General features: G+C 39.4%; 2 protein-coding genes across 3 annotated transcripts in view; one reads left to right on the top strand and one right to left on the bottom strand.

The window, feature by feature from the left end:
* AVEN (apoptosis and caspase activation inhibitor) overlaps nt 1-27,982 on the top strand; it is a 174,718-nt gene that overhangs the window by 24,452 nt on the left and 122,284 nt on the right. Inside the window, exon 2 of the mRNA XM_054450485.2 lies at nt 11,576-11,753. Within this exon, the coding sequence (XP_054306460.1) occupies nt 11,576-11,753 (178 nt within the window). The remainder of the gene's footprint in view (nt 1-11,575; nt 11,754-27,982) is intronic.
* CHRM5 (cholinergic receptor muscarinic 5) overlaps nt 1-27,982 on the bottom strand; it is a 101,983-nt gene that overhangs the window by 52,993 nt on the left and 21,008 nt on the right. The gene's annotated exons all lie outside the window — the stretch shown is intronic.

Below are 27,982 nucleotides of genomic sequence, written 5' to 3'. Positions count from 1 at the left end.
TTGCAAATTCCTTGAACTCACCAGCTGTTGGAGTAGACCCAACATATTTAGCCGCTGTTCTCAGATGGGCCCGCTGAACTTTCCAGTTGAGTGCCTGTTGGTTGTTTTGGGATGCCCAGGTCTGTCAGATGCTGCGTTGATCCTCTCTGCTTCCTCTCACAGACACTGGTACCTACCTTGCAGGTCTTGTGACTATTGGTGATTTGTACCTGCTCATATTTGAGACTTTGTGGAGATACGTTGTCACCTAGGCTTTTGTGGCTGTTTCCCATGGATTTTTGATTTTGTTATCCTAGTTGCTCTTTGTATTTTTTATCAGGGGACCTGGGAAATACCATACTGCTGCTGCTGCCATCTTCCCAGAATCCTCAAACGTGTTTTTTTTTTTTTTTTTTTGTGAGATGGAGTTTCACTCTTGTTGCTTAAGCTGGAGTGCAATGGCACGATCTTGGCTCACTGTAATCTCTGCTTCCTGGGTTCAAGCAATTCTCCTGCCTCAGCCTCCCAAGTAGCTGGGATTACAGGTGAGTGCCACCACGCCTGGCTAATTTTTCATATTTTTAGTAGAGATGGGGTTTTGCCATGTTGGCCAGGCTGGTCTCAAATTCCTGACCTCAGGTGATCCACCCGCGTTGGCCTCCCAAAGCGCTGGGATTACAGGCGTGAGCCACCATGCCCAGCTAAACGTGTTTTTCTTTTTTCAAAATTTCCCATTGTTGATCTCCCTGGGTTTTGTTTTGAACAGCTGTTATCTCTTGGTTAGAAGCACGTTCTTTGCTAATACCAAGGCAGGGGATAATGAGAGTTCCCTCTGTTATTGAGGCTGGGAAGAGCCAGCAGGCGGAAGATAGCAGCTGTTCCTTCAGTAGGCTCATCTCAGGCCGTGAGTCTACATCTAGAGCAGAACTGTTTCTTGCTCATGGGTCCTCGTACATACTCTTCCCTCAGCCTGTGATGTCATCCTCCTGCTTCCCACTGGCTCACAAGCCTGGTCCTGAAGATGTCCCCCATTCCCCCTTCTCCCCCATTGGTGATGTTTTTTTCTGTGCTTCCATAACATCTTGTGAATGTTTTATAGTAGCTGATATCACACTATATATGTTTACTTCTCCATGTTTCCCATAGCACTGTGAGTTCTTGAGGCTAGGGCCCTTGGCTTATTGGTCTTTGTATTCCCAATGCCTGATCCAGTGCTGGGACTCAGTAACTACTCAGGAAACACTGTTAAATGAATGTTGGCAAGTTAGTGTTGCAAGGAGCAAAAGTAGCTCTCTGTGGACATATTGCAGGACAGACAAATGTAACAATAAGTGCCCCTTAGAGTTGTACTTAAAGAAATAAGTTTGTCCTGGGAAGGAACTATCAAGGGGACTGTTTTTATTTTCATTTTATTTAAAACATTTGGCCAGGCCCAGTGGCTCACACTTGCAATCCTAGCACTTTGGGAGGCCAAAGCAGATGGATTACTTGAGATCAGGAGTTTGAGACCAGCCTGGCCAACATGGCGAAACCCCACCTCTGCTAAAAATACACATATTAGCTGGGCGTGGTGGCGCGCGCCTGTAATCCCAGCTACTTAGGAGGCTGAGACATGAGAATCGCTTGAACCCAGGAGGCGGAGGTTGCAGTGAGCCAAGATTGCGCCATTGCACTCCAGCCGGGGCAACAGAGTGAGACTCTGTCTCAAAAAACAAAACAAAACAAAACAAAACAAAACAAAAACTGTGATAGAGAGGAGGAGACACTGGTCAAGTTCTTAGTATGCTACATTCATTCTGATTATAACAATTAAAAAAGGTGGTGGGGAATTTAGGAGATTTAAAACAGACCACAGACCATGACAATGATTAAGAAATTGGAAATTTGTGCTTATAAAGGAAAAAATAATGGTTAACTCAGGTGAAGAGTAAACATAACCCCAGAACCTAGCCGTAGGACAGACTGGTGCAATGTGATTTCTGCACGTTCTTGCTTGAGGGCAGAGGCTTGACCTATCTAGGTTCCTTCTAGTTTAGTAATGCTTTACTTACATGAAGTTCTCTTCCTCTGGTGACTTGAGGGTTTGGAAAGTATCTTCAAGTGGGCCAGAAGACAACTATTTAATGGTCTGATTTTTCTGGAAAGTGGAATGTGATGACATTAAAACCTGAATAACTAAGGAAACCAGACTTGTGCTGGTAGATAAGAGAGTTGAAAATTTAACTGACAGAGACAAAATCTGGCCATTTGCAGCATTAAGCATATGCAGTGAAATCCCAGCAAAAATGGAACAGAGAGGCAGATGTACCTGAAGCATCCCTTTCCCCCTTCAGAAAAACAGTAAATGGTCAGTGGCAATGGTTCAGGTAAATACATTTTGCACACCAAGGTCACCCAGAAATGCTCAGGGTATTTATATAAAGATATTTTTTATACAAATGACCTTTAATCATATGATTTAACAAAGGAAATTTTTTACTTATAGGCCTTCTAGTTGTGTCACTACTTATTGTGTGTGTCTGTGGATTAAATAGATTGACAAAGCAAAACGGTATCTTTTCTCTCAGATCATAACCACACCAAGAAGCAAATTGTCTTTATATAGGACCATTTAATGCCTTCTTTACTAGAAAAGTTGTTGATGGTAACCTAGTTCATAGACTTTACCTGGGAGTTGGGACTTGCAAAATGGCTTAATTTGGTAGTTTCCAAACCTTGTTAAAAAGCTTAAGAAGTCCCAAATTCTTATAAGAAGCTCATTTTTTAAAGCAGATAAAATGAAACTGATTCTATTGCCATTTCCCCCTTCCTTTCTACAAGGACTCCCTAAAAGGACCTCCACAAAGTGTAGTTTAAAATTACTAATTAGTCCAATAAAAGTTACTCCAGTCTAATTTCCCAAATTATCCTTAAGTCATTGAAGCATAGAACTCGCAAGGTCTTGACTTTAACAAATCCCATACTCTGTCCCTGGTGTGGGCTACCTACGGATGCGAATTACCTTCCTGTGCCTTCCAGTTTTAGCTGACTTTGAAGCAAAATGACACACGTGAGAAAGATATAAGAACTTAGGGAAAGAGAGATGGAATGAGAGGCCTGTGAGATGAGTGGTTGAACAGCTGCACTGAGGGTTGAGTTCCCATTTTCTTGGTTGTGGGATGCCTCTCCTCCCTTCCCCTCTGCTTTTTCCATATACTGACCACAAGGAAGGACAGCAATATATACTACTTTTGCTAGAGAAACAGTTGAATTTGACTATCATGTGGATCATTTTATTCCCATTCTTAATGGCCACAGTATTTTGGAGCCCAATTATTTATTATTATGTACATTGTTCTGGGATCAAGAGATAATTCACATATATGCCATATACTGCATTTATTAATTTTTTCAAATATGATCATGTATATCTTATTTAATATACAATGTATATTTTATTTAATACACAAAGACAAATGGAAACACCCTTTTTTGTATATCCGTATCCTTTTTTATTCAATCTTTTATTGAAATTTCACTTCTTGAAAGAATTGTTTTTGCTAGTGTAGTTCTCCCTGCCTTTTTTTCCTTTTTCATATAGGCCTAGTAAACAAAGTTTTTTTTGAGACAGAGTCTTGCTCTGTCACCCAGGCTGGAGTGCAGTGGCATGATCATAGCTCACTGCAGCCTTGAGCTCTTGGGCTCAAGTAATCCTCCTGCCTAGGCCTCCCAAAGTGCGGGGATTATAGGAATGAGCCACCATGCCTGGCCCTAGCACACTTTTCAAATATCGAAAACTGTCATTGAATTCTTTAATTATGATGGTTTATGAATTTTTCTATTGTTAAAAAGGTAATGTTTTTTAATAGTGAAAAAAGTAATGTAAGTTGTTGCTTATGGTCCAAATGATTATATAAGATAAAAATGACCTTAATAGGGTTACAAATATAAAAGTTGGCAATTAACTATTAATCAGTTATATATTTTAACGCTCAGTAACATTAAACATTTTGAAATGGGCTGAATTAATATTATTTTTCAGTTATACACATTGTAAAATTTTAATTGAGAATATTTGACATTAGTAATCACTGCAATTAGTTTTTGGTGACTTTTTGTTGGAGGGTTTCCTTAAATGTGTTCTTTCTCATTTCTTTCTATTCTACCTATTCGCCTCTATGATATGATTTACCTTTTGTGAGGAACATAGGAGGTGGGTGAAAAATGTGTGAATGTTTTTGAACTCCTTACTAGCTTCAAAACAGGAAAGCCTTTTCTATACCTTTTTGCTCCAGAAGAAAGTAGAACCAAGGACCTGCAAAAACTAGGTTCTTAAACATAAAAGGCTTTAAATAGGATCTGTTGTCTGGTTGTTATATGTTATTAGTATTAATAACTTCTGAAATTTTACTGGCTTATCTGAAGGCTCTTGGTGATAGAGATAATCTTTAAGTATTCTCTTGGCAACTTCTTTTATTTATTTATTTTTTTGGGGAAAGAAAAGGTAGGAGGATATTTAATGAATAAGGTTGTCCAAGTATACTGTTCATAGGTGGGCCAGTTAAATTAAGCAGATTACAAATTAATGTAAATTATTGTTTATTTATTGTAAGTTAAATAGGATGGCAGCTTCAGTAAGTAAATCTTTTTATTGGTTCTGTTAAGCATATGTTTCCTTTTGTCTAGTCGGTCTAATCCATTATTAAAGGTAGGGGCTTGAAGTTTCTAACTATTATTGTTAAACTTTCTATTCTCCCTTCTATTCTATCAGTTTTTGCTTCATATATTGTGAAGCTGTGTTCCTAGGAGCATATGTTTATATGTTCATAATTGTTATGTTTCTTTTTTTTCTTTTAAGAGACAGGGTTTCACTCCATTGCCCAGGCTGGAGTACAGTGGCGTGATCATAGCTCACTGTAACTTCAAACTCTTGGGCTCAAGTGCTAGGACTACAGGCTCATGCCACCATGCCCAGCTAATTTTTTATTTTTATTTTTGTAGCGATGCTCTCTATGTTGCCCAGGCTGATCTCAAACTCCTGGCCTCAAGCGATCCTCCCTACCTCGGCCTCCCAAAGCATTGAGATTACAGGCATGAACCACTGTGCCCGGCCCAATTGTTATATCTTTTTGATTGACCTTTTTATTATTATGTAACAGCCTTCTTGGTCTTTATAACAATTTTTGTTTTTAAAGTCTATTTTGTCTGATATTTATGTAGTCATGCTAGCTCTTTACTGTTTGCATAGAATTTTTTTATGCTTTTTCTTTATTTTACTGCTGCTTGTGTCTTTGAATCTAAAGTGAATCTCCTGTAAACAGCTATAGTTGGATATTGATTTTTAAAAAAAACTATGTTATAGGCCCAGCAATACAATTATACACATATTGTTTTATAGAATTGCTTTTAAAATCAGTAAAGGGAAGACAAGAGAAGAAATATGCATTTATGTGATATTTTATAGTTACATAATTACTGTTTTTTCATGTGGATTTGTTTTTTTCATGTGGATTTGAATTGCTGTTTAGGACCACTTGTTTTTAGTTTGAAGAACTTTGTTAGTGTATCTTGTAAGGTGGGCCTGTTAGAGCAAATTTTCTTACGTTTTGTTTATCTGGGAATGTCTTTTTTTCACCCTCATTTTTGAAAGATAGCTTTTTTGTATGTAGGATTCTTGGCTGAAAGTTTATTTTTTTTCCTAGCAACACTTTGAATATGTTATATTATTGCCTTTGAATATGTTATATTATTGCCTTCTGGCTTCCGTTGATTCTGATGAGAAGTTAGCCATTAATTTTCTTTGGGTTGCCTTGTGATGAGTTGTTTTTTCCTTTTTCTTGATTTTCAGTATTTTCTCCATGGTGTATGTGTGTGTGTGTGTGTGCGTGTGTGTGTGTTTGTTTTAATTTTATCTTAACAAAATGGAGTGGGTCTGCAGAATCCTTGTTTTTGGCTTTTAGCTTTTTTATTATGTATCTATGAATCTCTTTGCATATACAATAGAAGTTCGTTGAGCTTCTTGAATGTATAAAGGTTTTTCATCGGCTAGGCACGGTGGCTCACGCCTGTAATCCCAGCACTTTGGGAAGCTGAAGCGGGCAGATCACGAGGTCAGGAGATCGAGACCATCCTGGCTAACACGGTAAAACCCTGTCTCTACTATAAATACAAAAAATTAGCCGGCGTGGTGGCACATGCCTGTGGTCCCAGCTACTTCGGAAGCTGAGGCAGAAGAATCACTTGAACCCGGGAGGCGGAGGTTGCAGTGAGCCGAGATTGTGCCACTGCACTCCAGCCTGGGTGACAGAGCAAGACTCTGTCTCAAAAAAAAAAAAAAGGTTTTTCATCAACTTTGGGAAGTTTTCAGGCATTATTTTTCTTCTTTTTTTTTTTTTCTTTTTAAGAGACAGGGTCTTGCTCTGTCCCCCAGGCTTCAGTGCAGTGGCACAATCACAGCTCACTGCAGCCTCAAACTCCCGGGTCAGCTGATCCTATCACCTCAGCCTCTTGAGTAGCTGGGACAACAGAGGTACACCACCATACCTGGCTAATTTTTATCTTTTTCGTGGAGATAGGGTCTTGCTATGTTGCCTAGGCTGGTCTTGAACTTCTGGCCTCAAGCAGTCCTTCTGCCTTGGCTTCCCAAAGTGCTGGGATTACAGAAGTGAGCCATGGTGCCAGGCCCACCCATTATTTTCGACTATTTTTTTCTCCTGTGATAAGTGATTTTTGTCTTCCAAGAATTTTGATATGTTTAAATTCTAATCCGCAGTACCTCTGAGTGTGATCTTATTTGGAAATAGGTTGTTTGCAGATGTAATCAAAGATAAAATAAGGTCTTACTTGATTAAGGTAGGCCCTAATCCAGTATAACTCATGTCCTCATAAGAATGGAGAAGATGCACACCCATAGAGGAGAAAATGGCAAAGGAAGAAATGCTAAGGATGCCAGCAACCACTAGAAGCTGGAGAACGTCATGGAACGGATTCTCCCTCAGAACTTCCGGAAAGAGCCAACCCTACCAATACCCAGATTTCAGACTTCTAGCCTCCAGAACTGAGAGAGAAAAACATTTCTGTGGTTTTAAGCCATCTAATTTGTGATACTTTGTTATGGCAGCTGTAGGAAAGTAATACAGTACCAGGAAATGGGGTGCTGCTCTAACCAATACCTAAAAGTGTGGAAGTGGCTTTAGAATTGTGTAGTGAGTAGAAGCGGGAAGAATTTGAAGAAGCATGATAGAAGCAGCCTAGGTTGTCTTGAAGATACTGTTAGTAGAAATACAGACATTAAAGGCAACTCTGGGTAGGTCTCAGATGGAAATGAGGAACATGTTACTGGACACTAGAGGAAAAGCATGCCTGATTTGAAAGTGGCAGAGAATTTGGCTGAATTACGTTCTGTACAGTTCTAATATGAATATGTAAGGGGCCATCGGCTCTTCTGTTTGGAGAATGACATAGAGTTATCATGACAATTCTTATTATTAGGAAGTTGATTCATTTTTTTATTTCATTTTTTCATTTTCATTCTGCAGAGCAGGTGAGGTCAAAAACGACCCTTGCCTATTGGAAAAGCTGCAAAACATTAAGCTACTCTTTCTAGTTGGGAATCTCAATTTGTTTTAAATGGATTTGTGTGTGTGTGTCATTGGACAAGATAATAGCTCGGCAGTAGTTTGATTATATAATAGGTCTTCAGCTTATTAATCTAAATGGATTCCTGTTACTCTCTGAACAATGCAACCAGTGACCGATGTCCAGGTGTGAACTATTACAGTGAAAACCACCAGACTAATTTTGTAACAATATTTATATGAAAATGATGCCTTTATCTTTATAGTTTTCACCTTGTTTTCTGATCAGTATTTTATTTGCTCTGTTCTTTTTCTCCATATTGAGGCTTTGCATATTTTTATTTTGTCTCACATCTTTGCACAATGAACCTATAAAATCTCTAGTTTTTAAGATACATCTTTCAGTTACATCAAATGTTTTCTAAACTTTTTTATTATTATATTACTTCTTACTACTCTCTTGTGAATGAAGGCTCATGACAACTCTGTTTGTCTCTGCATTTGGGTAGGGGTAATGAGATCCTTGTTCAGTGGTTCTTCTAATTTGGGGACTGGTGAGTCATTCATATGCACAAGGATCAGCCTATTATAAACACTTGGCAGGACCATTAATTTGGTCTAGGTCTCCCACTTTCCATTTCAGTGCTTGTTTCTCTGCATTAATAGTCCCTTACGTGTTTTAGATCATAATCCTCTTTTAGATCAAGTTAATTATTTTGCCCAGATTTACATTTTTGCCATGTATTATAGCTATGTTCAGAGGTTTTATAGGTTTTATACTAACTGGAGAAGCCTCTCTGAACTCTGTTCACCCAATGGGCCAACAAAAGAATATTGAATTTTCCCAGACAAAACCCTGCTGGTGTTTTCAGCTCTAGTTCTGTCCCGCAAATTCTCATCAGTTACAAGGCTATTTTTTTATTTTTATTTTTTTGAGACAGAATCTCGCTCTGTTGCCCGGGCTGGAATGCAGTGGCGTGATCTTGACTCACTGCAAACTCCGCCTCCCGGATTCACGCCATTCTTCTGCCTCAGCCTCCTGAGTAGCTGGGACTACAGGTGCCCACCACCATGCCCAGCTAATTTTTTGTATTTTTATTAGAGATGGGGTTTCACCATGTTAGCCAGGATGGTCTTGATCTCCTGACCTCGTGATCTGCCCGCCTCGGCCTCCCAAAGTGTTGGGATTACGGGTGTGAGCCACCGTGCCCGGCCAAGGCTATTTTCTGTAGAATGTTCCTGGTATTTGTTATTTACATAGAAGATTCTATTATATACCTTTAATCTGCCAGCATCTTTTGGTTCTGAGAAACTTGCAGGAATGCTCTAGTTTTCAGGCAGTCTTTGCAGTCCCTAGATCATAATGTAGAATGCCATCTTTTTGTTTTGACAGGGAGGCTTATGATGATATTTGTGGGCTGAAAGTGATCTTGAAAGGCCAATTAGTCTATTTCATGAAAGTGTATGAAAGTTGATTCAGGTGAGGATTATTGACTAGTGTTAAATTTGTTAAGTGAATGGTTGGGGAACTAGAAATTTACAGTGGATCAAATAACACTGCACAAACAATTTCCTAGATGAAAGAGGGAAGACATATCTGTACAGTGGGTGAGTGGATCAGACTTCATTATCCAAACCCTGTGGCCCATCTTAGTTATTATATATAGTGCTTATGTTTGTTCAGCCATCTTATGTGATGTAACAAAGGGTTCAAAGCACCACCTGTAATGTATTTTAGCCAAAAATATTTAGCTTGACTCCATTGAGCACTTACATTTTTAAGATTAGTTTATAGATAATATTGGAGATAAAAAAATCTGTAAATAATACCATGAGGAAGCAACCAGACCTGGCCTGGCCTTCTCAATAAGTCAGGTTGTAAAAATAGGGACTGTGCTAGATTCAAAGAGACTTAAGGAATAAACAATTAGATACAATTCCTGGTCCTGGATTGGATACTGTCTTGGAAAAACCAGCTGTATAGGACATTTTTTGGGTTAGGGAAATTTGGAACTAGCCTGGGTGTTATATGAAATGAAATTTATTAAGTGGAGAGATGAAGAGTATTTTTTAAAAATCTGGTGACCAAAAAGAAGTATATATAAATATGTACATAGAAAAAGATCTGGAAGTATGTGTACTGAGGGGTTAGTGGTACTCTGTGGGTGAGGGAATTTGAGATTTTTATTTATTTTAGTTTTGCTTGTCTTTTCCTCCTAATTTTCTCCAATGCATGTGTCCTGTTTCTGTGTTAATAAAAGCTTGTTATTTTTTTTAAGTCCACACTAACCCATCCTATACAGATGAGTTGTTTTAATAATTTTACTCATTTTTTTCTTGGTAAGGATTTTGTAATGTTTGGGACACATCTTTGAACCATGTCTTTAGATTCTACATGCATCTCTCTCTGTTTTAAAAATTTAATATTATGAAAATATTTAAATACATGCAAAAGTAGATAGAATAATAATATAATGATTTTCCATGTACCCATCATCCAGCTTCAGCAATTACCAATTAAGTATAGTATATTTCATGTCTATCCACCATTCCTTTCTACCCACTATTTTGGAGCAAACCTCACATGTCCTATCTTTTCATCCATGAAGAGTTCAGTGTTTATATCTAAAAGTTAACAACATTTTAAAAAATTACAATACCGGTATTATAACAAACAAACAATAAATTAGTGGTATTTCCTTAATATAATCAAATATCCAGTCATTATTTACTTTTTCCCAGTTGTCTCATAGTCATTATTTTCTCTAGATTGTTCAAATCAGTACAAATAAGTTCCCTACATTACAACTGATTATGCCTTAAGCTCTTTTGGTTTATAGGTTTCTCCATCCTCTCCTACCATTTTTTTCTCTTTCTGTTTATTTATTGAAGAAACTGGGCTCCTTATCTTCTAGAATTGTTCACATTGTGCATCTTTCTGCATGCTCTCTTAACCTTTCAGTGCCCAAGACTGGAAACTGTTCTCTAGCATGCATCTGAGCAGGGTTCCTATTTAAAAATCTATACGACATAGTCAGTTGTAATACAGGGAACTTTTTTAAACCCAAGCTTTTCTGTTGAATTAAGATTTTGTGCCAGCTTTTTTCTAGGAGCGTTGTGTATGTGTGTGTGTCCACATGTATACAACTAGTTGCTCACACAGATGCTACCTCAAAAATCACACAGGCAAGTTGTAGAAATTGAGCCTGGAGAGTGCTAAGAGGGTACCTGAGAGGGCACTCACAGAAGGCTATCAAGGGAAAATGAAGTGGCCTTGACTTTGTCAGTAATTTGTCTCCTCTCAATATTTAAAAATAGATTTGTGTCAATATATAACATCAGAACGTTCATTAATCACCTATCTGGATGGTTCTGGTCATAACGTATTTATTTCAAACTCAAGTTGTTAATAAGAAGTACTAAAACAAATTTAGATGTGGAATGGTTTTCATTATTCTAGAGTATGGAATCATATGTATAAATGTAGTACCATGTGAATTCACACTCCATTTCACAAGTCATTGTCCCTCACTATATGTAACAGTGTTTTACTAGTAATGTATGTTTAAGTTAAATAGTTTTAAATAATGTCATACTTTCATTGCTCTAAAAAATTAAATAAAGCTTATAAACATGTTTATGGAATGTGTTTGTAAAATCCATATCCATAAATTGAAAGGGAGAGTTGATTTCCATCCTGAAGTCCTTTGAGTTTAAGATGCTTACAACCTTGATTATTTCAACTGGATGAAGCAACTATTGAAATAGGATACATAGGGATAGATTTTAGAGATCAGCTACACAAATGTTTAGGCAGCTGCTTGCTAGATTTCCTTTTCAATGATTACTGAAAAGTTCACCCTAAAAGAACACTCTGGTATAGTGTGATTCTCTTAAAATAATATTTAATATCTTCAGACAGCTTGGTCTATTGCTTTTTATTGTTATGTCCATGTACTTTTTTGTTTTATTTTACTGGGAAGTCTACTAAGGTCAGGATTTCCACTGCCTACTTATTGATTTGTCTCTAATGATTGCAGGTTGAAGATGACAGCGATGCAGAGACCTGTGGAGAAGAGAATGATGAACAGGGAAATTATTCTAAAAGAAAGATTGTCTCTAACTGGGATCGATATCAAGATATTGAAAAAGAGGTCAATAATGAAAGTGGAGAGTCACAGAGGGGAACAGATTTCAGTGTCCTCCTTAGCTCTGCAGGTATGAATTCCAGTTGCATGCATACTGTTTAGTGCTCTAAAAGTTGCACAGACATTTTATTTAGATTTTTAAATTCTACTTTTATAACTAGCAATTTATCCTTTGTTCTTTGGATTTTTAATTCAAGTAAAAGACAGTGTTTCTAATGGCTTGTAAGGGAAAAAAATGATGTTTAAGTGGAAGTAAGGGTTTCCATGTACTGATGTAGAATGACTAAAGTCTTTGCGATAGATAAAAGGCTTTCTGTAAGTGGAAAAAGCTGAGCCATGCTGCTGTAAATTTGATAGTCTGAGAAACATAAATGTTTTCTTTGATATTGGAGGAAACATTCCTTATATTTGTAGGAAGCATTATAAAGTTTCTAGAATATATGTTCTCTTTTTTTTTCCTTTTTTTTAAGTAGCCAGGTGTATACATAGTAGTGGATATGCACATATTGGAGCCATATGCACTTGAACACCAAGTTTTTGTTTTTGCTTTTGGATAGTCTTCTCTGTCAATACAGTGAAAAACCCAGCCTTTCCGTAATCAGCTGTAATCTAAGATTGATTGCACCTTGAGTGATGTGATGCTGGAGAGCAGTAACAGGGAAGAATGGAGGAGTGCTGGGTGTACAGATGGCTGCAGGTTCCTTACTAAGGTGTGGCGTAAGAGTTTAAAGAATAAGTGGAAGATAAATGAGTGATTTCCAGGTGTTGGGGATGGGAGGGTGGGAGGCGGATGTGGTTATAAAGGGGTAGCATGACAGATCCCTGGGATGCTGATACTGTTTAGTATGTTGACTGTGGTGGCAGATACACGAACCTACACAGGTGATAAAATTGTGTAGAACTTAATATGCACACATGTGCACAAATGAGTATGAATAAATTTGAATAAGATTGGCAGATTGTATCAGTTTCAGTGTCAGTCTTCTGGTTGTGATATTATATTACAGTTTTGCAAAATGTTATCATTGGGGGAAACTGGGCAATGTGTACAAGAGATCTCTCTGTATTATTTCTTTACAACTGTGTGTGAATCTGCAGTTACCTCAATAAATAATTATTGCCAGGTTAAAAGATATAACGGATGCATATGTGAGAAGCAGAGAAGTAAAACAAAAATAATACTTTGGGACTGCTTTGAATTTTTTCTTCCTCATGATGTTGCTGTTTAGTTCTACTTTTCTTCTTTATCTGCCTGTATTTTTGAATGCTGGCACCAGACTAGGAACAATAAAGTTATGCATTGTCTTCTAACTTAATAGAATGTGCTTTTCTGAGCAGGAAAGAAGTAGATCATAAAATTGTGAGTCAGAAACACAGGATTCAGTTTGTCATTACCGTAGATGATTCAAATAGCATAACTTCTTTAGGTTTGTGGATTGCTCTCAACTCATTGACTGTTCAAGGACTGGTAACACTAAATAATTTTTCCCGTCAAATGAGTGCTTCCCTCTTGCTACCTATATTTTGGCCAATTGTGGGTTTATAAGCACTTTTCTTCAAGGTGGGAGAAGGGGAATGAAGGTAAAATATGAGCTGGTTAGTTTTAATTCTCAACAGCTGTTCTGCCAAAAGATCTATGGGGAGAAAATTGAAGTAATACAATGAAATTAACTTGTGGACTAAAGTAGATTTAATTCAGTCAGTTGTGTGGTCAGTTACTAGTATCTGGCAAAAAAAGATACTTCATAAATGTTGGAAGGCAGTTAAAAGTTCTAGTCCAGGCCGGGCATGGTGGCTCACGCCTGTAATCCCAGCACTTTGGGAGGCCGAAGCGAGTAGATCGCCTGAGGTCAGGAGTTCGAGACCATCCTGGCCAACATAGTGAAACCCCGTCTCTACTAAAAATACAAAAAATTAGCTGGGCGTGGTGGTGGGCACCTGTAATCCCAGCTACTAGGGAGGCTGAGGCAGGAGAATCGCTTCAACCTGGGAGGTGGAGGTTGTAGTGAGCTGAGATCGCACCACTGCACTCCAGCCTGGGCAACAAGAGCAAAACTCCGTCTCAAAAAAAAAAAAAATTCTAGTCCAACCTAGCAGGCCTGTCCTCTGGTTTATGATTTTGGTTATTTATTTTAGCATTTCATTTATAATTAAAAACCTGGCATGATTGAATCTCTCATGTGTTTTTCTTGTAGTCTCTTTGCTTACTGATTTCTTCTGAAGTGGCTTGTTTATCTGTGATTGGTTTTTTTGGTAATTGCAGCTGTCCTGTCTTTTGATATGTGCTTACATTTCTTTCCCACTCTGTTGCTGATTTATCAGTTTCTTCTCATGATAGCATAAGACTGAGAAGAGCTTTCATGCTTTCTTCATACTCAGTGTTTTGGTGCTATATTGGTTTACTTCCGAGAGGTCAACTTCATTCTCTGATAATAAAAATTCTAGAGTATGCAGTGTTCTCTAGGTAAGCTGATCATACTCCTTGAAATGATTCTGCTTCCTAGTGTACTATCCTTGTTTGTATAAATAAATATACAACTAAGAAAAAATATTGTTAGTTCCTTAGGTGTGCAATCATAAACTTTTCTAGATATTGCCAAATTGCTTTCCACAGTAAAGATGAGAGAGTTCCTAGTGTTTGTCATCTCTGCAAATACATAGTACTGTTGGACTTTTAAATTGTGACCAGTTGATTGAATGGTATCTAGTGTAGTTAATTCAACAGATATTTAAGTACCCATTGTTCCAGCTATTGGCTTAGAGGCTGGACATAGAGTGGTGAACAGAACAGATATAAACACCTCCCTCACAGAGTTGACTTTCTAGAGGGTAGAGACAAACAAGAAGAGTATATAAAATGTTAAATGCTATAATTGCTTAGAATAGAAATAAAATGAGGAAGGGCTGTTAACCAGTTTTAGAAGTAGCCAGGGGTCTTACTGAGAAGATAACATTTGAGCAAAGATCTGAGGAGGGTGAGGGAGCAAGTGAGGATATTTGTGGGAAAAGTGTCCCAGGCAAAGGGAATAACAAGCTCAAAGGCTTTGAGATAGGAGGATAGGGAATCGCAAGGAAGGCCAGTGTGGCAGAAGCAAAGTGAGCGAATATGCGATGGGGTCGGAAAGGCATTATCCAGCCAGATCGCGTAGTATTGTAGACCATTGTAAAGATGTTTTCTTTTATTCTGAGTGAGATGAAAAACCAGTGGAGGGTTTGAAGAGAAGAGTGATATAACATTCCTGTGTTAACAGGATCACTCTGCTGTGTTGGAAGGAACTGAAGACTGGCAAGAGGGGAGCAGGTAGACTAGTTAGGAAGCCACTGCTACTACTGGTAGCAGGTAGACTAGTTAGGAAGCCACTAATAATAATCCAGGTGAGCAGTGGTGGTGGTTGCTGGGTCCAGAGGAGAGCAGTGGAGGTGGTGAAAAGTGGTTGGGTTCTAGATCTACGTAGAGGGAAGAGCAGAGAGCACTTGCAAATGTTGGGTGTGAGATAAAAAGATATGTAAGGATGACACTAGGTTTTTGGTCTGAACAGCGAAAAGAAGGGAGTTGCCCTTAACTGAGGTGTGTAAGTTATAGGAGGTACTCAGTGTTGCATGTATTAAAATTGAGATGTCACTTTGATACCTGTTGCAGTCAGAATTCCTTAAGAAATGGCTGGCACACTCAATATAATTGAACGTTTTGACAAAGGAATCATTTACAAAGGTATGTGTAGAATATAATGAAAGCACTGAGGTAGTGCTGTGTTGAGAGGGCAGGTAGCCGCAGATGTTACCACCCTAGTTACTGGAAATTTGAAGAGACTCATAGAGAGTTGGCCTTGGGAGAATGAATCACCTTCGGTGAGGGGAATCAGCCAGTGAAGATGACCCCACTCTGAGAGAGTCAGAGGAATAAACATTCTCTTCCTGTGTCTGCCAAGGCTTCCATAAGTCTAACCTACTGGAAGCCAGAAGACAAGGAAAGTTGTAGTCCATACTGGTCAACCTTCCAGGGCAGAACAGGATGGAGAAGGGTTGGCACATGGAAGAGACCCAGCACAACATCTAATAGGCGACATGGAGCAGGCTGCCGGATAGAGGAATGTGGGGTTCAGGATCCAGGCCTGGGCTGGCAATAATACATTTGGGTGATGCCAGCCTATAGATGATATTTAAAGTCGTGAGAATGTATGAGATGACCAGGGGAGTTGTTACCTAGAGAAGTACTGATTCCCAGGCACCACAGTGTCTAGAGTTTAGGGGAAAGAGAAGAAACCAGCAAAGGAGACTGAGCATGAGTGGTAGAAGAAAGAACCAGAGAGTGTAGCGTCTTTAAGTGTTTTGAAGCAGGAGAAGAGATCTGTATCAAATGCACTTGAAGACAATGAAGAATTGACTGTTAAATTTAACAGGAAGGTTATTGGTGATCTTCACAAGTGCAGTTTTGTTGGGAGTGGTGGCATAATTTTTTTCTTGAATTTAAAACGAATGTGGGAGGAGACGTTTGAGACAGCAGGTATAAACGACTTAATTTTAAGGAGTTTTGTTATAAACGAAAGGAGAATAATGGGCTGGTGGGAGAAGTGGGTCAAGACTTTTTAATTTTTTCTTTTTCTGGCATTTCTTTTGTAGCGACAGGGTCTTGTTATGTTGCTTAGGCTGGTCTCGAATTCCTGGGCTCAAACAATCCTGCCTTGGCCTCCCAAAGTCCTGGAATTACAGATGTCAGCCACTGTGCTTGGCCAGTTAAGACATTTTTTAAAGGTGGGAGAAATAACTACATGTTTACTTGTTGATAGATCCAGAAAAGAGGACAAAAATCAGAAGGGAGGGGTGAGAATTCCTGGATCTATGTTCTTTAGTAGATATGAGCTCGATAGGATCTATTGTACAGGTGAAGGGATGGCCCATTGCTGGGGCTTGGGCAGTTTTCCAACTGTAATTGGAGGAAAGGCAGAATATATGGGTGTAGATATGGGTAGATGGGTAGATGTCATGGGGGCTTGAGGAAGTGGTCTAAGAAAACCATGGATAAGTGTTGTGGAGGAGGTACTGGAAGTGGAAGGAGAGAGTAGAAGGTAAGAAATAGTTGTCGATGAAGTGGGAAAGTATAGTTTCCTATTTTCCAAATAGGAAAATGTGGTATAGATGTTGGGTGACAATAGGGGCCCACATGAAGTTGGTATTCATAAATTTAAGGTGAGAACAGGTATACTTTTCCCTGACTTATATTGTGCTGTATGGGTGCAGGCCCAGAAAGACCGGACGGAAGGGTAGGACTTAATCATGATTACAGTTTAGCAGAGCAAATGCAATGAAATGAGAGAGGGAAAAGGAGATGATTAGAATGATTGACATGAATTGAAGTGGGATAAGGAAATAAGTGAAGATATGAGAGAAGATGAGGGGCAGTAAAAAGATCGTGGGATCACAGGACTACAGATTTTTCAGGGCAGAAGGATTATTGACCTTTTTGAGAAAGTGTATGTTGGAGAGGTGGGAAGTGGTGGCTGTAGATTAGAATGTTTGACGTTGAGATTTGGTGGGGCAGGGGGTTGCAGATGATGGTAATGATATAGTCTTATATAAAAATATGGGTGTGCCTGGCTGTGAGGTGGTGTGGAGACCTCGTCTTTGGAGTTTTTAGTTTACATTTCCTTAGTTATTACTAAGGTTGAACGTCTTTGTATTTGTGGTGCTTGCTTTCTTTGTGAACTGCTGCTCACATTCTTTGACCATTTGGCTATTTTGTTTCTTATTGATTTGTGGGTTAAAAAAAATGTAGTCTTGATACTTAGCTTTTGATATTTGTGTTTGCAGGTATCTCCTGATATGAGATTCACTTCTATAGTGGTGTCTTTCAGTGCATTGTTTTAAATTTTAGTTGAATTTATCAATTTTCTATCCTACTGTTTATGCTGTTTTATGCCTTGAGAAATCCATCTTTCCCCCAAGGTTAAAGATGTTCTCCTATATTTTGTTCTAAAAGTTCTAATTTTGCTTTTTTTCCTGAAGAGTGTTACATTTTATTGTTTGCTACATTCTTGTGCCATGGTTTTCAGCCCCATCGGGTAATTTAAGGTCTTCTCTACGCTGTTTATTCTAGTTAGCCATTCATCTAATCTTTTTTCAAGCTTTTTAGCTTCCTTGCGATGGGTTCGAATATCCTCCTTTAGCTCGGAGAAGTTTGTTATTACCAGCCTTCCGAAGCCTACTTCTGTCAGCTCGTCAAAGTCATTCTCCATCCAGCTTTGTTCTGTTGCTGGCGAGGAGCTGCGTTCCTTTGGAGGAGAAGAGGCGCTCTGGTTTTTAGAATTTTCAGTTTTCTGCTCTGGTTCCTCCCCATCTTTGTGGTTGTATCTACCTTCGGTCTTTGATTCTGGTGACCTACAGATGGGGTTTTGGTGTGGATGTCCTTTTTGTTGATGTTGATGCTATTCCTTTCTGTTTGTTAGTTTTCCTTCTAACAGTCAGGTCCCTCAGCTGCAGGTCTGTTGGAGTTTGCGGGAGGTCCACTTCAGGCCCCGTTTGCCTGGGTATCACCAGAGGAGGCTGCAGAACAGCAAATATTGCAGGACAGCAAATATTGCTGCCTGATCCTTCCTCTGGAAGCTTCGTCCCAGAGGGGCACCCGCCTGTATGAGGTGTCAGTCGGCCCCTGCTGGGAGTTGTCTTCCAGTTAGGCTACATATGGGGTTCAGGGACCCACTTGAAGAGGCAGTCTGTCGGTTCTCAGAGCTCAAACACCATGCTGGGAGAACCACACCTCTCTTCAGAGCTGTCAGACAGGGACGTTTAAGTCTGCAGAAGTTTCTGCTGCCGTTTGTTCAGCTATGCCCTGCCCCCAGGGATGGGGTCTACAGAGGCAGCAGGCCTTGCTAAGTTGCAGTGGGCTCTGTCCAATTCAAGCTTCCCCAGCCACAATGTTTACCTACTCAAGTCTCAGCAATGGTGGACGCCCCTCCCCCTGCCAGGCTGCTGCCTCACAGGTCTATCTCAGACTGCTGTGCTAGCAGTGAGCAAGGCTCTGTGGGCGTGGGACCCACCTAGCCAGGCATGGGATATAATCTCCTGGTGTGCCGTTTGCTAAGACTGTTGGAAAAGTGCAGTATTTGGGCGGCAGTGTCCAGATTTTCCAGGTACAGTCTGTCATGGCTTCCCTTGGCTAGGAAAGGGAAATCCCCTAACCCCTTGTGCTTCCCGGGTGAGGCAGCGCCCCGCCCTGCTTCAGCTTCCCCTCTGTGGCCTGCACCCACTGTGCAACCAGTCCCAATGAGATGAACTAGGTACCTCAGTTGGAAATGCAGAAATCACTGTCTTCTGCATTGATCACTCTGGGAGCTGCAGCAGCATTTTAAAAACCCAAATGATGAAATGACCCACTAATGGCTTATGACCTGCAGTTTGGTGTGGTCTGAAGCATCTGATTCATTTAGTCATTTCAGTAACTTCAAAAAATGTCTGAGCAGAAACTCTTTAGTTTAATTAGGTCCCACCTGTCAATTTTTGGTTTCGTTGCGATTGCTTTTGAGTACTTAAGTTTTCCCTTGGTATCCAAGAGGGATGGTTTCAGGACACCTGTGGATACCAAAATCTAGGAATGCTAAGTCTCTGATATAAAATGGCACAATATTTGCATATAACCTATGCAAAAAGTATAGATATCTTCCTTTATATACTTTAAATCATCTTTAAATCACTTATAATATCTAATGCAATATAAGTGCTATGTAAAGTTATACTGTATTATTTTTTATTTGTATTTTTATTGTTGTATTGTTATTTTAAAATAATTTTCTTTATTCATTTATTTTTAGAGAGACAGGGTCTTCCTCTGTCACCCAGGCTGGAGTGCAGTGGCATGATCATAGCTCACTGCAGCCTTGACCTCCTGGGCTCAAGCAATCCTCCTGCCCCAGCCTCCTGAGTAGATGGGACTATAGATGTGTGCCACCCACGCCTGGCTGATTTCTTCATTTTTTTGTAGAGACAGGACCTTGCTATGTTGCCCAGGCTGGTCTTGAACTCCTGGTCTCAAGTGATCATCCCTCTTTGGCCTCCCAAAGTGCTGAGATTACAGGTGTGAGCCACTGTGCCTGGCCAGTATTGTTATTTTTTATTTTTTAAAAATGTTTTTGATCTGTGGTTGGTTAAATCCACCAATGTGGATGGTTGCCTGTATGTTATTTTTTCTTCCCAAATTAGCTGGACCTCTGGTCCAATTCTCAAATGCTATTTGGAAGATAGACCTTTATCTAAGAGTACACCTTTATCTAAGAGTAGAGAATATAGAACTTTAAGAGTAGAGAATATAGCTTAACATATATTCTCTTAAGTAGATTTCCATTGTAACAGTGAATTTTTGAAGACTGGTAATTAAAAAGTGAATTTCTATTTCACACACAGTGTATGTATATGTTGATGCTCACTTTGGAAGATGGTTTGCCATTTTCTGATAAAACTGAAGATCTAGCACTTTCACCCACCTTTTTGGCACCAGGGACCGGTTTTGTGGAAGACAGTTTTTCCACAGACTGGGGTGGGGATGATGGTTTCAGGATGATTCAAGTACATTTATTGTGTGCTTTATTTCTGTTATTATTACATTGTGATATATAGTGAAATAATTATACAACTCACCATAATGTAGACTCAGTGGGAGTCCTAAGCTTGTTTTCTTGCAACTGGATGGTCCCATCTGGGAATGATGGGAGACAGTGACAGATCATCAGGCATTAGATTCTCATAAGGAGCGTGCAACCTGGATCCCTCGCATGTGCAGTTCACAATAGGGTTTGGCTCCTATGAGAATCTCATGCTGCTGCTGATCTGACAGGAGGTGGCGCTCAGGCACTAACGCAAGCAGTAGGGAGTGGCTGTAAATAGAGAAGAATCTGCTCACTTGCCCGCTGCTCACCTCCTGCTATGCAGCCTGGTTCCTAACAAGCCACAGACCGATACTGATCCATGGTCTGGGGGTTGGGGGCCCGCTGTTCTAGAGAAACTCCAGCACGTGTGTGCCCAAATGTTCACAGCTGTATGTTCAGAAGAGCCTCAGATGGAAGCAACACAAATATTCATTAATGGTGGAATGAATACTTAAATAAGTGGATGAATCTTTTCAACATAGCATGAAGTAAAAGAAACATGCCCACAGAATTCGTTAGTATGATCCTATTTAAAGTTCAAACACAGGAAAAAAACCCCTAATTTTTTAGGGATGTATATTTAAATACTAAAGTGACAATCAAGGAAATGATTATTCCAGATATCAGGATTGCAGTCACCTCTAGTGGGGAGATGAGGTGTAATGATTGAGGAGGGCCAGATAGCAGGTGTGGTGTTGGCAGTATTCTGTGGCCTGGATGATTGTTATTTATGTTGGTTTAATAATTATTCTGTAAGCTCATATGTATTATCAATTTTTTTATTTTACAGATCTCTTTATAAAAGGAATAAAACTCTTTAAAAGTGGATTTCTAATGGTAAAATTTCTGTTACCACTATAGAGGTGGGAACCATTTTTGGAGAGGCAGCCCTTTCCAGCCTGCTTCCTTCCACTTGTGCCGCATGGGCACTGCCTGCTCTGTTTCTGACCACTGACAGTGACACTCTCATTTTTATTAGTGGTGGATATGGGAAAGGGGACGGTTGTTCAAAGTCATACTTTTTCTGGTAAGATTGTGAGTCTTTAGGTGTCTTTGTAGAACTCTTTCTGTAAGTATCTGAAAGAGATAATCATGCCTTTGGCTTTTCTTTTTGAACAGTATTCTTGGCAGTTCTAAGTTACTTTTCAAGAGCTTTGAAAATGGCACCCTACTCTTACCTTCAAACGTAAAAAGTAAGATCTATGAGAAATTTCTTCTGCCTTTCATTTTTTTTCCCCAAAAGTCAAATCATTGAATTCATGCCATATGCGTTGTCTGTTCCTTTCAAGATGTCACAGATAGCCAGAGTTAGAAAAATGTTTAACAGTGTGAGCAGAATGCACTGGATCAATATTGAAGAAAACATGGGGAAGATATTATGTGCAAGTCTATAAACACTATTTTTAGAGATACAAATAAAAACGAAATAACCAGACTGCAGTTTCGTCAGTATAGTTGTTGTCTGTGCATATTTTTGCTTAAAACTATTATGTATTTTCTTCAATTTAATTTTATGAAAAGCTATTTTGGGTAGGAAATTTTAATTGTAATGACATTTGAATTTCTTCCCTCCTGTGTTCCTTGTGCCAACAATTAGACTAAAGGGATAAGAAAGGATATTACTCTAGCAGCATGTACTTTTAAATTAAACCTCGAACCTTTTCTTTCCATGAGGCAACAAGACAGTTTTATTTGTCCTCATTGAGTCAGCTCATTTTTTCCCTCTTCTTGTATGGTATATAGTTTGTACTAATATAGTCTCATATTACAAAGGCAATATATAGTAGAAGAAGATTCTTCCCTTTGATATTTAAAACATCTGAAATAACACAAACAGAACTATACATTAAAAATTTTTTTTTGTTTGTTCTGGCTGACAGGGCTAAAATAATTTTCAATTGGAGAACCAAAAAAATAAAAAAAAGGAAAACTCTGATAACAAAAAAACTTTTCCTTATAGCTGAATATTGAATATTGGGCCTAATTTGATTTTCTTTTTTCTTTTTTTTTTGAGACGGAGTCTTGCTCTGTCGCCCAGGCTGGAGTGCAGTGGCGCGATCTCGGCTCACTGCAAGCTTCGCCCCCCGGGTTGACGCCATTCTCTTGCCTCAGCCTCCCGAGTAGCTGGGACTACAGGCGCCCGCCACTACACGTGGCTAATTTTTTTGTATTTTTTTAGTAGAGACAGGGTTTCACCGTGTTAGCCAGGATGGTCTCAAATCTTCTGACTTCGTGATCCCCCTGCCTTGGCCTCCCAGAGTGCTGGGATTACAGGCGTGAGCCACCGCGCTTGGCCTGATTTTCTTTTTAAAAATCTTCAAAAGATAAGAGCAGAATTTGTGTGCTAAACTGCTAGTCTCCAGCGCCATTTTGTGTTTTCTGTTGTTTTGAAGCAATTCTTTGTTTTTACTGGTCCAGCTGCATCATTTTCATCATCCTGAACTTTCATTTTCCTGCCCTGAAGTTGTACATTTCCTTTAGCAGATCCAGCCTAGGCAGCTTTATTTCCCTTTCTTTTTCCGTTAAATCTATGACCTTTTGATTCTCATTTGTTTAGGGATTCTTGGTGATTTTTCAGGAGTTTTTTTCAGTGTTTCTTTTTCTACCTTTCCATCTAGTACTTTCCACATCTCTTCCTTGTTTCTTAGTCATAGGTTACAATTGCTGGCTGCTTCTGCTTTATTTAGTGTTTCTTTAGCTTTTTTCTTAAATAGAATTAATCTCTCTTTTGCTCTACTGATAAGGTGTATCCATTTTATTTCCCCATGATTTGAGAAAAGGATATGTGGGTGCTTTCTACAGGTCACATTATCTAAGTCACCCCAAAATTTCAGCAAACATCCAATCTAGACATTTCATTTGAGCATCCTCAGGACTTCTGTTTTTTTTTTTTTTAAAGTTTATTTTTGTGGGTCCGTAGTAGATATATATATTTACTGGGTATATGAGATGTTTTGGTACAGGTATGCAATGTGTAGTAATCACATCATGGAAAATTGGGTATCCATCCTCTCAAGCATTTATCTTTTGCAGCTCTTCCATTTTTCTTCTTGCTCTTGCTTAGCTCTGAATTTAGTTTATACTTTGTTTTGCTTCATTCTTGTTTTTCAAAATAATCCTCCTAGAAAAGTATTAGAAGGTCTGTATTTTTATACCAGGGTTCAGGGTCGGGGTCTCTATAAACTTTTTATTGGATTTAATACTGTCAAACACTGCACATGTTGATTGCTTAAATGCTTTGTGTAGTGTTTTTCTCATTTGAATATTTAGTGCTTGACCTTTATCTTCTAATCTTTAAAAGATTAGACATAAAATAGTTATGTCATCAGGGGTTGCATCCATTGGGAAGCCTTTCATATGAATGGATCTGGTTTTACATCATTTTTTTCTACTCATCAGTTGCCAGAGGGACATTTTGTACTAATCAGAGGGAGGTTTGTTTGGAAAAATCTTCTGATTTTAGTTTTATCTGTATTTTCATTAGTTCTGCCTTTGATTTGTTCAGTGCTTCTATTATATTAAAATCTGTTGTTAGGTAATTTAACCTGTTGAATTTTGTTATTTCCAGAGGTATCCAGCTTTCATCCAATTTAGTCTGTTCCTTTTAAAAATTTGTCTTATGGCAAATTAAAGTCATCAAAATGATACTTGATTTGATGGTGGTAGGTTTTGGTCCCCAGAGCAGCCATTGTTTTCACTATCACCATTTTTGGCTGCTGTGGTTATCTTTCTGGTCCCAGGCCCCCAGAGCCGAGCCATAGGATCGCTAGCAGAGACTGTACTCTCAAGTTCACATGAAGGACTGAATGTTTATTTTTAAATGTTTATTATTAGATAATTTAAACTAGTTATACTGGACATGGCTTAATAAGAGAACATTAGTGAATCTTTTTTGAGTTTAACTTGTATTCCAGATACTCTTCTGGTTATCAAATGACTTATATTCCAGTTACTCTTCAGTTAGACAACTGGCTGCATCATCAAATCATCTGGGTACTACATTCTTTTCTTTTTTTTTTTTTTTTTCAGACAGGGTCTCACTCTGTCACCCATGCTGGAGGGCAGTGGCATGATCTTGGCTTACTGCAGCCTCTGCCTCCCAGGTTCAAGTGATTCTCCTGCCTTAGCCTCCTGAGTAGCTGGGACCATAGACACGCACCACAATGCCCTGCTACATTTTTTGTTTTTTTTTTTTTTTTGAGACTGAGTCTCACCCTGTTGCCCAGGCTGGATTGCAATGATGCAGTCTCGGCTCACTGCAACCTCTGCCTCCCGGGTTCTAGTGATTCTCCTGCCTCAGCCTCCCGAGTAGCTGGGATTATAGGCGCCCACCACCATGCCCTGCTAATTTTGTGTATTTTTAGTAGAGATGGGGTTTCACCATGTTGGCCTGGCTGGTCTCAACTCCTGACCTCAAGTGATCCTCCTGCTTTGGCCTCCCAAAGTGCTGGGATTAGAGGTGAGCCACTGAGCCCAGCCTCATCTGGGTACCACGTTCTAATAACGTCTAGTGTATCCGTCTCAATTGCTATTGTCTCTTCTTTGTATGATTATCTTTTAGGCTCATACCTTTCCTTAAAAAAATTAGGATAATTTTAGGTGGGTTTTGGGAAGGAGAGCAAATAAATGCTTCTGATCAATGTCATAGTTAATTGGAAGTTGATAAATTCTCTACTTGCTCTGGAAAGATAATAAAAGGTTATTTTTGATAAAGTCCTTAAAGAAAATCAGGGTAGAGCCTCTTCTGAAATAAAACACATGAAACATGAATTCAGAGACTATGAAAAGGGACGGCTGTAGCATTAGTATCGTGGTAGGAAAGGCATCTTTTCAGTAGTGTGCCTGAAGTGTAGTATATGTGTTTAGGTAGTGGAATAGAAGGAACACTTGTTGGGCATCAGAGGATCTTAGTTTTGGTTTTGGTTGTCTTAGAACCTTTTTTTTTTTTTTTTTTTTAAACTCCAAACAAAACCAGCCGTTAGAAATCATACCTCCTTGCTTTAATCTGGGGATAGTTGTGAAGATCATGTGGAATTATTTTACAAATTATAAAGTTCTATACAAAAGCTAAGAATTACTTTTTAGGTGAAGAGAAACAAACTGTTGGGTTAGAATATACTGTGGGTCATATTTGAAATTAGGTCATTAACATGGGGCTGTCATTAAAATATCCAAGCATGGTACTAACATGTATATGTAATTAGAAAAATAAAACAAATGATCATTAACTCATTTTCTCTTTTATTTAGCTTTTGTGTGTGTGTGTGTGTGTCTGTGGGATTTGTTGAACTATTTTAACTTCTGCAACTATAGAGGTGATACAGGGAACTTGAAAGATGATTTAAAATAAGAAAAACAGGATTTATGATGAAAGGTTTAGGATGCTGAGCAAAAGAAGATTGAGAAATGGTTTAATAATTTGTGTTTTCCAAGCTGTAAAGACAAAGGAAAAAAAATCAAATGTGCTTAAACTAAAATGCAGGGGATTTAGATTAGCCATTTGTGTTATGAGTGTTAACTGGGCATCCAAGGGAGAGTTGGGGAATCACCTTTACTGAAAATCTTTCAAAATCGATTTGGTTTCATTTAATAGAAATGGGTTCAACAATGGTCCTTCTTGCTGCATGGGATAGAGCAAGGTCATTTATCAAGGAGTTTTTGCAACCCTGTAATTCTGTTCTCTTGCCTTTTAATTTTGCGATAATTCTACAGTGTTTTACCTGTGTGTTAAGCGAGCACACCCAGTGTCCTCAGAGGGTTAGGCTGAATAAATAGGCAAGGCGTGTGTGTGTAAATGAGCCCTGTTGGCCACTAGTGATCCTGCAACCACAGGTGACCTTAAGCTAACAAGCTGATGGCGGTCATCAGTGCTGTCATTTCCTGAAACCTACCAGGTGCAGGCTGTGCGTGAGATGTGTTACACGGGCACATTCTCTATTTCATTAAATCCTAACTTTAACCTAATAGGGTAGGTTTCATTATCTCTATTCTATACATGTTGAAACTAAGCCATAGAAATAAAGTTCAACAATTTGTACAAAATTCTCATATCTCTTAGGTAGCAGAATCAGGATTCAAACTTAAGTATGCCTGGCTTCAAGGTTGGAATTTTTTTGCGCTTGCTACTGTTCATTAAAATCGAAATATATTGTTGATGATCTGAAACTAAAAAAAATCTACGTTTATTGTATATCACTGTCTAAGATACACATTTTTTGTTTCTGCAAAAAAAGAAGCTGTGTTGTTTACACTTGGTCTGCAGCTTCAGAGAAGGTTTGTGGTTGGTTAAGAAGCTGCCTTTGGGCTGGAGGCAGACACCTGGACAGAAGCCCCAAGGCTTGGGAGCTGCAGCCAGGCCTCAGGGCACTGCACTGCGAGGCTCCCAGTTGTGTTGGAGGGTGAGTCTTTTGGCCTATGGAAGTTGGTCAGGTGGTTTTCCTTCTTGATGCATTTCACCTCCTTGTGTAGACAGTCACAGAGAATGCAGGTCTGTGTGGCCATAACCCAGGGCATGCAGACCCAGCAGGACCTGGTTAGGGTTTTCCATGGGGCCAGAAAGCTTCCTAGGCATCCAGGGTGTGATCCCACTCATCTTGGGGCAGCTTCCGCATGCAGCGCTGATTATGAATCTTCTAGGCATGCTTGTTTGCCAACTTGTAGCAGAAGTGGTTCCTGCCTTCTGGGGCCACACTGTTGCAGTTGAAACAAAAGCCCAAAGAGAAAGACAGAGATAAATAGAGGAGGCCCACAGATGCAGGTGGACCAAGCAGCTGGCAGCAGCCTTGACCTCAGTGGAATAATTCTGGTAGATTTGGGAGCTCATGGTTGGTTGGAGAAAAAAACCATTGTTAGCTGGCCTGAGAAGAAGGGGATGGGAAAAGAGATGGGCCCAGAGGCTGCAGCTGGGGAGGAAAGTGGAGCGTAATCAGAGGCTGGAGTAGGGAAGACCTTGAGTCTGTGGGTTTATTCCATCCTAACACTGTGGAGGCAGGAGACTGCCTGGTGGCTGTCCATTGTTTTTCTCTTTTCCTTCCCTGGCCTTTCCCTTTCCCTTCCCTTTTATTAAACAAAAAGCAAGCCAGCATAATAAATGAATTTGATCTTAGTTTATCAAATGAAAAAACCTTCAAATGTACCTTTTCCAATGGAAAGGTGACATATGCAAAAGAATAAAGCACATATGGGATACTGCGTTGTACGTTCTTAGTCACTGTCATATGTGGAGTGGGATGGAAAGAATATCCTCACATGATTTGTTGTGAGAATACTGCATTGGTCTCAGAATTTTCAGTGACCTGAGAATGGTCACTGAAATATATACTGTTTAATTTAGTGGCATTGAGTGGTGAGGATGTCAACATACTGCTTTTCATAACCTGTGGTGAGAATTCCTCTTGGAAAAGTAAATCTATATTTTATCTGTTTATTTAGCACTTGAAAAGAACCTGGGCTGGGCGCGGTGGCTCACGCCTGTAATCCCAGCACTTTGGGAGGCCGAGGCAGGTGGATCACGAGGTCAGGAGATCGAGACCATCCTGGCTAACATGGTGAAACCCCCCGTCTCTACTAAAAATACAAAAATAAATTAGCCAGGCGTGGTGGCGGGTGCCTGTAGTCCCAGCTACTCAGGAGGCTGAGGCAGGAGAATGGCGTGAACCTGGGA

This window comes from Pongo pygmaeus, chromosome 16 (genome assembly GCF_028885625.2).
Source record: "Pongo pygmaeus isolate AG05252 chromosome 16, NHGRI_mPonPyg2-v2.0_pri, whole genome shotgun sequence".
Lineage (NCBI taxonomy): Eukaryota > Metazoa > Chordata > Mammalia > Primates > Hominidae > Pongo > Pongo pygmaeus.
This window is presented reverse-complemented; position numbering and strand designations above follow the sequence as displayed.